The 10,077-nt window shown below is 39.5% G+C and overlaps 1 protein-coding gene across 3 annotated transcripts; it reads left to right on the top strand.

Moving 5' to 3' along the window:
- Positions 1 to 383: 383 nt before the first annotated feature.
- Positions 384 to 9,028, top strand: LOC117952942 (sterile alpha motif domain-containing protein 9-like). Of its 3 annotated transcripts, none has more exons than XM_034885610.1 (5): positions 384 to 530; positions 612 to 683; positions 2,441 to 2,505; positions 2,637 to 2,695; positions 4,446 to 9,028. In XM_034885610.1, the coding sequence occupies exons 4-5, from the start codon at positions 2,672 to 2,674 to the stop codon at positions 8,967 to 8,969; spliced, it is 4,548 nt and encodes a 1,515-aa protein (XP_034741501.1). In that variant the 5' UTR covers positions 384 to 530; positions 612 to 683; positions 2,441 to 2,505; positions 2,637 to 2,671; the 3' UTR covers positions 8,970 to 9,028. The 3 variants fall into 3 exon arrangements, with proteins under 3 accessions (XP_034741501.1, XP_034741502.1, XP_034741503.1); XM_034885611.1 differs by having other exon boundaries at positions 2,631 to 2,695; XM_034885612.1 differs by lacking the exon at positions 384 to 530 and having other exon boundaries at positions 629 to 651; positions 2,631 to 2,695.
- The last annotated feature ends 1,049 nt before the right edge of the window (positions 9,029 to 10,077 follow it).

Here is a 10,077-nt window from a genome sequence, read left to right as displayed (position 1 = left end):
CCCCTTTTCCTCTCCTTCCCCTTAATAAATAACGTTACTTTGAGCTGTGCGTTTGGGTCCGTCCTTCCCCGTAACACACTTCTGTTGTTACCATAGACCATATACCGTTAATATTAATATACGGTCTGTGCCATAAACCTATATGTTTAGTGACGTATCAAAGAATAAGTAGCCCACCTAATGTGTAATATATATTCCAAGATAGAATAGCCTAAACATTATAGACGTATATTACGTCCAGTCTATGCTATACACTTTCTATTACACAGGGAAGGAAGGGGGGCAGCTTCCCCAGCCCGACGCTGACCTCCCCCCCTCCCTAAACTTATGAGGAAGGTAAGCGGCTCTCGTTTCTGTGGAACCAACACACACACACACACACACACACACACACACACACACACACGTGCACACAGTTCTTTTTAGGTTTCGTTTTCTCAGAGCCGACCGTGGCGCAGCAGCACTCCTCTCTTCTCTTCTCTTCTCTTCTCTCTGCGAGCCAGCACATAGACGTGTCCTATATTAATTACGTCTGGTCTCTGTCCTATATTAATTACTTCTGGTCTCTGATCTATATTCTTTACTTCTGGTCTCTGTCCTATATGAATCAGTTCTTGTCTCGACCCCGGTCTGAAGACGTCGCATTAAACGGTGTGGACAGCAGTCTATAAATGTCCCAAATGGTAAGTGGGTCTTATTTTCCTTTTGGCAGTGTGGAAAAAGTAGTTCCTAAATATTTTTTTTTAATGTAATACCAATATTTGCTAAGTTTTATGATGTAGCCTATGTTAATCAAGCTATCTGCAGCTACTTCCTGCATCTAACTTCCAAGTTTTATAAATGGATGTAGGCTATTAGGCTAATCGTTTGGGAATATACTTTATTTTTTCCACTTTGTTATTGCATAATATAGGCCTAATTATGAAAATATGTTCTGATATTTCAGTTTGCTAAAGTAAGTCGGAATCATGTAGGCCAGCCCAGATTCAGCTTCTTCCTGGTTTTATTAGATGCACAGTGGTGGAATCCAGAAGTTGTCAAATAAAGGCATAGGTCTACCCAAGAGAGTGGCTCTCTATTATCATGAAACATTATAAGGAAAGATATAGAGAAAACAGATTAGAAAGGGAATTTAAAATGCAGTGTATGGATTAGTATTGATATAAAAATATCATTAGTTCATAAGTGGAACTATTCTATTCACCGACACTTAAATGTGGTAAACTAGCCTTTAAATGTTTTCTGTTATAAAACACACGAGGTCTGCTGACACAGCTACCGTACCCAACCTACAAACCAAGCAACTGAAAAGATAAGAAAGTGGCAAGGAAACCTCAATAACACACAGTATTAGCCACAAGCACGCACACACACACACACACACACACACACACACACACACACACACACACACTGGATTGTTACTAAGCACTGCTTGCTTTGTTCAATAATTCAGGGCAGTCCAAGGACAAGAAAGAAATAACAGATCTGCTTTCTTGTGATAAAGTGGGATCCAACCCAGTAGCGTGACTTTGTATTCCCCAGATTATTTCATAATTATTAGCATGAGTCATCAGTAGATAGTTTAATACTACTGCAGTGCCTGTTCAAAATGGGCCTGTTTTTAGTACTTTACCTCAGACCTAGTTCTAACATGGGTGTGGGTGCATGAAGTAAGGTGCTGGGAAGTAGGAAAGTTCCTATTCCTGAATATTACATGTACATGCAGATTCCTATTCCTAAATATGCTCAGGCATTTGTTACAGCTCTTGCTTACACACTGAAATCAAAAGTATTACACAGCTATCAAAACCTTACACTCTAGGAGAAAAACATTGGCCCAGATGTGCACCACTAGAAACACAATGTGGGCCTCACACTGCATGCAAAGCACTAAACACACTTGTATACACACGATATAGACACAAAAGTACATCATGATGTCACTTCCTTGCAATTCCAAAGCACTGGCTGTCACGTGACCGCACCTACGAGCCAGTCTGTGAAACACAGCCATCACTTGTGCAAAAACATGCTTTGTAGACCCACCAATCAGTTTTAAGCACTATAAAAATGCAGCAGGTAAGTCTAGTATTTTTTTTTAAAGTAAGTGTAACCTGTAACGGATACAGTATTCAATGTTTGTCTGTTTTTTGCTGACCTAACAGTGTAATGCAGTAGTACTGTAGTAATATTTTCCTCAGTCTGCAGCATTGGTCTTGTGTAGTGTGTAGTGAACTTATTGTATATTTGCACTCTCTCTGTGTACTTCATTTACAGTACTATAATCACTGAGTTAGGTTAGCAGTAGCGGTGTGTTTCATTTTGTAAAGGGTCTAAGGTCTTCTGCTGATTGAGTGTAGTGTTCTGAAAAACTGGTTCCTGCTTAACCAATAAAAAAATAATAACGATATATTCATATGTATGCCTTCTTTTGCAGCGGCCAGGTAGTCAAGATTGGTGAGAAGTGAGCCAGCTTTTTGGGATGATCAGGAAAAAATGAAGGTAAAGATGAATACCAGGATATGATATTTTGTATGCTATTTTATGATTCCAGTACATTATCCAGACAGTATCTGTATAGTATCTATTCCTCTATTGTGAATCGCTCTTTTATATTATTTTTGTAGCACTAGTGAGCTACGTCTAGGAAGAAGGAACCAGTGCTATAATGGCAGAGGAAGGTGAAGTGAAGGTAAGAAACATTAAAACATCTGCATTACATACCATAATCCATAAACTGACAACTATGATGAAATGCAGGGCTTAAAGCAGCCGTGAGGAAAAATAAATACATAAATAAATTTGGAAACTTGCATGCAATTTCATATTTTTGAGTCAATTGAGTTCACCAACCAATCGTATGAGAGGAACGCTCCTCTAACGCAGAGCTTAAAGTACTCAGGCCTGGTGCCAGATTTCTGGATGTTGGATGTTAGTCACTAGATGCTAGTCACTAGATGTTAGTCACTAGATGCTAGTCACTAGATGTTAGTCACTAGATGCTAGTCACTAGATGTTAGTCACTAGATGCTAGTCACTAGATGCTAGTCACTAGATGTTAGTGACAAGATGTTAGTCACTAGATGTTAGTCACTAGATGCTAGTCACTAGATGCTAGTCACTAGATGCTAGTCACTAGATGTTAGTCACTAGATGCTAGTCACTAGATGTTAGTCACTAGATGCTAGTCACTAGATGTTAGTCACTAGATGTAAGTCACTAGATGCTAGTCACTAGATGTTAGTCACTAGATGTAAGTCACTAGATGTTAGTCACTAGATGTAAGTCACTAGATGTTAGTCACTAGATGCTAGTCACTAGATGTTAGTCACTAGATGTAAGTCACTAGATGCTAGTCACTAGATGTTAGTCACTAGATGCTAGTCACTAGATGTTAGTCACTAGATGCTAGTCACTAGATGTTAGTCACTAGATGCTAGTCACTAGATGTTAGTCACAAGATGTTAGTCACTAGATGCTAGTCACTAGATGCTAGTCACTAGATGTTAGTCACTAGATGCTAGTCACTAGATGCTAGTCACTAGATGTTAGTCACTAGATGCTAGTCACTAGATGTTAGTCACTAGATGCTAGTCACTAGATGTTAGTCACTAGATGCTAGTCACTAGATGTTAGTCACTAGAGGCTAGTCACTAGATGTTAGTCACAAGATGTTAGTCACTAGATGCTAGTCACTAGATGCTAGTCACTAGATGCTAGTCCCAAAGCTTTGTTCCGTGCACTCTGTCATACGAGTACATTACTGGCATTTACCACTGCGACTGTGCCTTCACTGACCAACCTTGTTGGTGATTAAAACAATACGTGTGTGCATGTTGATAGTGGAACACTATTTGTCATTAAAGATGGTCGCTGTATAAATTATATCTAAAGCCCAAACTGCCTTGACAAAGCTGTCTGGAATCAGCATGGCCGTCATTGAAAAAGTCGAAAGAGTCTAGCTATATGAAAAGCTAAACAATACAATGTTTTTAATAAATGTACATGAAGCAACTAATGTCAACGTGGACAAAATCATGAATGTACTAATTCACTTTTATGATGATGACCTGGCCAAGGTAACAACACATCTAGAAAATGTGGTTTTTACAATGATTTAATGTAGGATTATGATATTATTGCAATATGAAAATCTACATTGACTCTTATTTAATATATTGTTGGAAGAAGTAGAAATGTATCCAAAACGTTTTACTTCTTAAAAATTATGACTTCTATTCATCGCCCCCCCTTCCAAAAAATAGTTTCAGGCTCAGGATTCTTTTACTTTAAGCCCTGTAAAATAAGTTTAGATAAATAGGTAGATTCACATGCATTTTAAATATGAAGTTGTGAAACCAACAAAACTTTATAAAATGTTAAACCACTTCAGGTCATTGTGCGTTATTACACAACAATAATAACAGCACTTTTAATTTCAGAGCGAGGATGATCTTCCACCTGACATGAAGGACTGGAGTAAACATCAAGTGAAAGAATGGATTCTGAAGTTGAAGGTTGTGGATGATAAAGTGGCAGAGATACTGTTTCAGCAGGACATTAATGGACCTAGTCTTTTGCTTTTAGAAACAGAAGACTTAAAACAAATGGGCGTGACTTTTGGACCAGCAAAACTTATAATACATGTCAGAGATCAGCAAGTGAAATTGCAGAAAGAGAAGCCAACAAGCTCTACATATCTGCCTGGGAGCCAATGCAAGCCCTATCCATTTCGTAGGTATGATGATACATATAGATACATGGAGAGCAGCATTCTTGATATAACAGAATCAGGTCCGGCAGACTTAATTGAACCCTGCCACGAGTACAAAGCTTTTACCAATACAACGTATGAAACTAAAATGAGCAAGTTCACAGAAGAGACCATTCGCTTTGCAGCTGCCTGCATGAACAGCCGCACCAATGGCACCATACATTTTGGAATTGGAGACGAGCCAGACTTCAGACACGGTCAAGTGTTGGAAGTGGTTGAAAAGGTCACTGAGGCCTATGCAACAACGCTCAAATCTGCAATTGATGTTTTTTTTGAGTATAAACACAAACAAACGGCTCAAAATTGCATCAAACATCCGCGATTTGTTGGGGTTCTCAATAAGAATATGACATCATCTGACAAATTTGTGATAGAAGTGGACATAGTTCCTGACTTTACTCTGTGTGAAGAAAACATCTACCACACTTTCAACATGGACCCAAAAAAAGCCAAGAAAAAAGCAAAAGGTAAAGAAACAGACACAACTGGCACAAAGCCATCAAAACAACTCTTTGTCCGAGATGGCGGTAGCAGCAGGGATCTTCTCGCACTAACCACATCCACCAAACCTATGGAAGACTACAACCGGTTTGTTGACAGTGTGAAACAACGATCACAACTCCGAAAACAGGCTGAAGAGAAGCACCTCAATGTGATCAAAAGCAGTACGCAAGGCTCCAGATTAAGTCAGATGATAACTGGTGGATCCCTCTCTTTAGATAAGTCACACTTTGAGCAGTATGTGATAGTAGCTAACAAATCTCATCCAATCCAGTTTGAATCACTAGGGTTTATTGTGGAGCTCAACCCAACAGCTGTTTTGGACTTTGATCCCGAATCAGCTAAACATGGATTGCAGTATCACTTTGAACAGCAGAGTACAACAAGTTTCCATTTACCAGCACAGTATAAAATCACAGAAGGAGTTGAGGACATTGCAAACAAGTTGAAATTAACTCGAAATACCAGTTGGGTGTTCTGCAACGGTGGTATTGAGGATGAGGTACCCTCAGACATAGACAAGTGGTTGATGGACAAGGGAGCCTCCGTTCGAGATGTGATTTCTTTCTTGTGTCGGAAAGATGTGCTTCCAAACAAAAGATTCCTTGTTATTTTCTTACTTTTGTCAACAGTAAGTGAGAAGATGGACCCTCTTGTTGAGACTTTCAGTACATTCTACCAGGAGCTCAAAGGCACAGATCAAATCATCTGTATATGCAACAATGAAAAAGCATTTACTTCCTGGACAGACCTAATTAACGCTCGGTGCGGCACCAACATCTCTCAAAGATGCATATATGACCTCAGCTTTGCTGAAGTCAATGGCACTGTCCTTAGTCTTTTGTCAAAAAACCGTAGATCCAGCCGTTTCTTACCCTGTGGTGGAGAAAGCAAAGTGCTTCTTGAAAAGAAAGTGGAGCGTAGCCTGAATAGCTTAGAGGTCCTGTGTGTGAACCAATGTGAAGGGGGAAATGAGGACCAAATTGCCATAGAGGAGAACTTCTATAAAGGAGGAAAAGTGTCCTGGTGGAATTTTTATTTCTCTGAGCAGCCTGGATCCACACCATTTATCAAAAGAGACAAGTTTGACTTCATCATGAACACACTCCTACCAGATTTGTGCTCCTTGAGAAAAGCTTGTGTCCTGCTCAACCTCATGCATGTACCTGGATGTGGTGGGACAACTTTGGCCATGCATACATTATGGGCTCACCGGGCCAGATTCCGCTGTTCTGTTCTCAACGACAGCAATGCTGACTTTGCTGAAGTTGCCGATCAAGTGATCAAACTTTTACTGCATGAACACAAGGAGCAAATGCCAAGGGTCCCTGTTTTGCTGATGATAGATGGCTTTGATAATAAGGAAAAGGTGTTTGACTTGCAGCAGCTCATTGAAAAAGAATGTGTGAAGAAAAACATTAAGTCTACCACTCCACAGGTAATTCTCCTGAACTGTATGAGATCCTATGAGTCCTCTGACCAAACTGAACCAACTGCCGAGATGGTATTCATTGGAAATAATCTCTCTGAGACTGAGCAGATACTGTTTGAGGATAAACTTAAAGTAATTGAGAAAACACACAAGAATGTGGACACATTCTATGGGTTCATGATCATGAAGAAGAACTTCAAGCCAGAATATGTTCAGAGTGTGGCCCGCAACACCCTGAAAAGCTTCAACATAAATCAGAAACATGCACAACTCCTGGCTGTTTTAGTTCTGTTGAATGTATATTGCAAGAATGCCTCACTCTCCGTGTCTCTGTGTGAGGAATTTCTTGGTCTTCAACCAAAACCAGTTTGTGGAACAATCAAAGTCGAAGATGGATTTGGGAAATTCTCCACTTTGGTTGCCACCTTCTTAGATCAGGGTAAGGTAGTTTTCAAAGCTGTGAAAATGATCCATTCAAGTATCGCAAGTCACTGTTTGCAGGAACTTACAACAACACACAATGTAAGCAAAGCTGATATCACTGACTTACTGCTGAACACAGACAAGCTTTATGAGAGCACACAAGGCAAAGACAAACTCCTGCAAGATGTCCACTACATTCTGGTAAAAAGACATCATTCAATGGAGGAATCTAAGTTCTCTCCACTAATTCAAGACATCTTAGCTGAAACCCTAGGACTGGAAGAGATTGTGCTTAAAAATGCATCCAAAAGATTTTCGAACGATGCAGTTGTCTGTCAGTTACTTGCCAGGTACTATTACCTAAAAAAGAAGGATTTCCCAGAGGCAGAGGTTTGGGAAAATAGAGCTCGAGATCTTTCCAAAGACAGCTCATATTTCGCAGACACATCAGCGCAAGTTATCAAGCACAAGCTCAAGGATGCCATAGCAAACTACAAGGAAGTGCCTATTTGTCCTGAAGAATTGAATACATGTCTTGAAATGGCTCAGTCAGCAATCAATGCATTCAAGGACACACAGAACCTTGCAAAAAATGAGTCATTTCAGCGGTTGAAAACCAAGACAGACAACTGCCCTTTCAATACAGCAGGGTGCCTTGGAGAAATTCAAGTTGAAGTACTTGTCATTGAATTGCTGGAAAAGACCCCCATATTCTCTTCTGACAATGTCCGCCATGACATAATGAGTGGTGTTCTCTCTGGACATATGAAACTTCAGGATGTAGAGAAAAAGGATCAACGGCACAACAAACATGCACTCCACTACTCAATTCTCAAAAAGTTTGAGGATGTACTTTACAACCTCAGATATAGGATGAAGGTGAACTTTGACTTTCTTGACAATTTTTATGTGAACTTGGGTTCCATATCTGGAATGAAAAACAGTCGTGAGCAAACAGCCCAAAACGAGCTTTTCAGATGTTTCAGACAGTATGTAAATCTTTTCTGCAAGATAGACTCTGCAGCTCTTTTGAAGACTAAAACCCTGAATAACATGCTGAAACAATATGAGGCAAACCAATTCCTGGAGATGCAAAAAGCCGATACCTACTCTGGGATTCTGAATTGTCTGTCAAATGGCATCTCACCTGACATAATGACAAAGATTGCCAGACAGTATGCTTTTGTTTGTGCACCTGAACGTAAGCCCACTGTGAAGGTGAGAATCAACTTCATCTATGTCAATGTTGTGTTGAGTTGCATCAAACCGGAATGCCAACATCTTGTGCCGTACCAGAACCTACATGCTCTACTTCGCCAAGTTCTTCTTGAGCAAATCCCGATAAGTGAGAACTTGCCACTGCACTTCATTGCAGTCTTGCTGTTGTGGCCACAGCAGTATAGTCCGGAGGTGGTTACACCTAGAAGTCTGGAGAAGTACATCTCACAGATTAGGACCTTTTATCACACAGTGATGAAGGAAGTGTACAATGGCAAGAGGCCCGTTGTCCATTTCTTCCTGGGAAAAAAGCAGGGCTATGAACGACTGGTATCCTTTGGGGAAATCACAGGGTGCATCAAGGCTCGGCAGGAAGAGTTTGCTTCCATGTGGGAAAATGGCAAAATATGGAAAGAGAAGAAGGTGGAGGAGCGCCTTTTAAGGGTAACTGGCGAGGCAAAGACCAACATAATACTGGCACATACTTGTTTCCCAGATCTGAAGGTTGAAGTCACCCCAATGTTTCAAAGTCAGCTGAGTGGGAATGCACCGGGGTCAAAAGTGTCATTCTTCATTGGTTTCACAATGAAAGGCCCTGTTGCACTTGACATTAACTAAACTTTGAAAGCAGCCTATTCCGACCAGGGGTTGATGCACAGACTGTGTAAGTGAGGCCGGAAAATCTGGAATGCCCCCTTGTAGCTGGCTGCAGTATACTTATGTCATGTGACATGGACCAAACCAAGAAATTAAAGTACACATCAGATAGTACATTTTTTTAAATATATATATATATATATATGTTTAGGTTGTTCTGATCAGGCTCACATATATTGAAGGATTCATTAAATTCTGGTTAAAATAGTTATTTGATGGCTCCAAAATAACAAGATGGCCGGAATACTTTCATAGGTAGGAGGAAGTCGAGACACATAAACCTACTAATTGTTGTGGATCCAAATGTGTGGTACACCCTTGTATACTCTGAAAAGTGATTAAGTTGCTGTGTGCATTCCTGGCTCTGTACATTATTAAGCTGCACACTACAGCATTGCTTTGCCAAGCAAAACATTTGTCAAGTAAAACCTTAAAAATTAAACCTCTTAAAAAGCATTTTGTTAAAAGTGAACTGTAGCTCACAAGTCATTGTAAATATGAGTGATTCTTTAATAATGAAAATTGAAATGTTTTTTTCCCATAATGAAATAATCTGCATCAAAAATACAATTTCCACATTTACTTTTAAAATTATGTGCTTTAACAATTATGTGACAATTTGCAAAGTTTTCCAATTAGCATCTTTAATTCTGCATGTTCTATTATTGATGTAACTAAATTACTTTTAATAACCCTTTAACAATGTTTTGCTTATGTAAAAGATTCTCTTGTCTTTAACTGAGACCACTGTCTGATTAAACTGTCAGAATGTACATTTGTTTTGTTGGCTTATTCATTAACTGATCTGATGTTTAAAATACAACATTTTACAGTACATTACTGGGATTTTCTTCAAACAACCTATTTTTGCATTCCAAAAAAACAATATTGAGCATGCACTTTTCCGTTGTCTATTAAATAAATATGTACTCTGACAATACCACAAAAGTTATTTCTATTTTCCTGCAGGGTGCGCAGAGGCTGCTATGCAGTCACACACTTAAGAAACCATCCTATAACTCAGTATTCTAAGCATGTTGTCTACATTTTGTCATTTTGTTTACATGCC

The sequence above is a fragment of the Etheostoma cragini genome, chromosome 11 (assembly GCF_013103735.1).
Source record: "Etheostoma cragini isolate CJK2018 chromosome 11, CSU_Ecrag_1.0, whole genome shotgun sequence".
Classification (NCBI taxonomy): Eukaryota; Metazoa; Chordata; class Actinopteri; order Perciformes; family Percidae; genus Etheostoma; species Etheostoma cragini.
This window is presented reverse-complemented; position numbering and strand designations above follow the sequence as displayed.